Source organism: Apteryx rowi, unplaced genomic scaffold (assembly GCF_003343035.1).
Source record: "Apteryx rowi isolate R43461 unplaced genomic scaffold, aptRow1 scaffold_988, whole genome shotgun sequence".
Lineage (NCBI taxonomy): Eukaryota > Metazoa > Chordata > Aves > Apterygiformes > Apterygidae > Apteryx > Apteryx rowi.
Genome location: NW_020451302.1, coordinates 1 through 1,974, shown reverse-complemented (window position 1 = coordinate 1,974; position 1,974 = coordinate 1). Strand labels below are relative to the sequence as shown.

General features: G+C 73.8%; 1 protein-coding gene across 1 annotated transcript in view; it reads left to right on the top strand.

Annotated features, from left to right (window-relative positions):
• The window catches only part of GPT (glutamic--pyruvic transaminase), a gene marked incomplete at its 3' end in the record, with an annotated part of 11,442 nt that extends 9,596 nt beyond the window's left edge, over positions 1 to 1,846 (top strand). The window contains exons 11-13 of the mRNA XM_026055113.1: positions 1,025 to 1,313; positions 1,422 to 1,593; positions 1,691 to 1,846. Coding sequence (XP_025910898.1) covers positions 1,025 to 1,313; positions 1,422 to 1,593; positions 1,691 to 1,846 — 617 coding nt within the window. The remainder of the gene's footprint in view (positions 1 to 1,024; positions 1,314 to 1,421; positions 1,594 to 1,690) is intronic.
• Positions 1,847 to 1,974: the final 128 nt, after the last annotated feature.

The window sequence follows — 1,974 nt, the reverse complement described above, 5'->3', positions numbered from 1 at the left end:
GCCGCCTCCTGCGGCACCTGCACGGCGGCAGCCCAGGTACCAGCACCAGCATCCCGCCGCCGGGTTGGCGGGGGGACGGAAATTTGGGGCCAAGGGAGCTGGAGCTGCCCCCCTCCTCCCTTCCCGACGCCACCCCGTCCCCAGGGGCTTACAACCTGGAGTACGTCACTGACACCGTCGCCCGCACGGTGGCCCGGTTCCTGGAGCGGCGCGACGGTGGCGTCCCCTGCGATCCCGGGAGCATCGTGCCCTGCGGCGGCACGGCGGCGGCCGTGGTGGTGAGCTGGGGTCGTCCGCCTCCCCGCCCCGGGGCGTTGCAGTGTCCCCTCTGCACCGGTGCATTGCAGCATCCCTCCCCTGCCCTGGGGTGTTGCAGCATCCCCCCCTGCACCGCAGTGTTGCAGCATCCCCCCTGCACCGGAGCATTGCAGCATTCCCCCCCCTGCCCCAGGGTGTTGCAGCATCCCCCTGCCCCAGTGCATTGCAGCATTCCCTCCCCCCTGCACCGGGGCGTTGCAGCATCCTCCTGCACTGGTGCATTGCAGCGTCCCCCCCCCCCTGCACCAGGCTGTTGCAGCATCCCCCTGCCCTGGGGCGTTGCAGCATCCCCTCCTGCCCCGGGGCGTTGCAATGGTCCCATGCCCGGGCGAGCACCCCGGGGTGCTGGTGGTCTCGCCGACACGGCTTCGCCCGGCAGGACGTCGTGTCACTGGTGGTGGACGCGGGGGCGGCGCGGCGGGCGGCCGTGCTGCTCCCGGCGCCGGGGCCGCCGCTCTACGGGGCGGCTGCGGCGCTGGCCGGGGCCGCGGCCGTTCCCTACCTGCTGGCCGAGGAGCGGGGCTGGGACGTGGACGTGGGTGAGGTGCGGCGGGCGCTGCGGCGGGCCCGGGAGCGCTGCGACCCCAAAGTGCTCTGCGTCGTCAACCCCGGGGACCCCACGGGTGAGCGAGGGGGCTGAGTCCTCCCCCGGCCCCATGCATGGTGCTGCCCCCTCTTCCCTTTGCAACCCGTGGTTGCCCCCCAGGCCACGTGCTGAGCCGGCAGAGCATGGAAGCCGTCATCCGGCTGGCGGACGAGGAAAACCTGCTGCTGCTGGCGGACGAGGTGGGTGCACGGGGACACCGGGGGGTCCGGCATCCCCCGGTGCCACCAACCCCATCGGTGCCCGTCCCGCAGGTGCACCAGGACAGCGTGGCCACCCCCGGCCGCCCCTTCCTCTCCTTCAAGCGGGTGCTGTGCGAGATGGGCGCCCCGCTGGCCGCCACCGTCCAGCTCGTCTCCTTCTACTCCCTGTCCAAGGGCATCGCCGGCGAGTGAGTCGTCCCCGTTCCCCCTCCCAGCTCACCCCGCTGCCTGGTCCCATGGGGGGGGGGGTCCCAGCGGGTGCAAACCGCCCCCTCTGCTCCCCCCTCCCCACCCAGGGGCGGTTTCCGAGCCGGCTTCTTCGAGCTGGTGAACATCGACCCCGGCGTCCTGAAGTGCTTCTACACGTGGGGGCTCTCCGTGTACCCCCCCATCCTGGGGCAGATCCTGCTGCACACGGCCATGGAGCTGCCGGGTCCCGAGGAGCCCTGCTACGCGGCCTTCGCCGCTGTACGTACCCGGGGGGGGGGGGGGCAGCCCGGACGCCTGGGCCCCGCCGCGCAGGCAGCGCGGGTGGCAGGACTCATGCTGCCCCGACCCGCTGCAGGAGGAGCAGGCGGTGCGGAGCGACCTGGCCCGCAAGGCCCGCCTGGTGCAGGACCTGCTCGCCCGGGCGCCCGGCATCCGCTGCCAGCCCGTGCAGGGCGGCGCCCGCGCCTTCCCCCACGTCCAGCTCCCGCCCCGCGCCGTGCGGGAGGCCCAGGTGAGCGGCCGCGGGGGCGCGGGACACCCCGGGAATGTGGGGCACCCTGGGGATGCTGCGGGGATGCAGGACACCCCATGGCATGGGGGATCGTGGGGACACGGGGCACCCTGGGGATGCAGGATGCT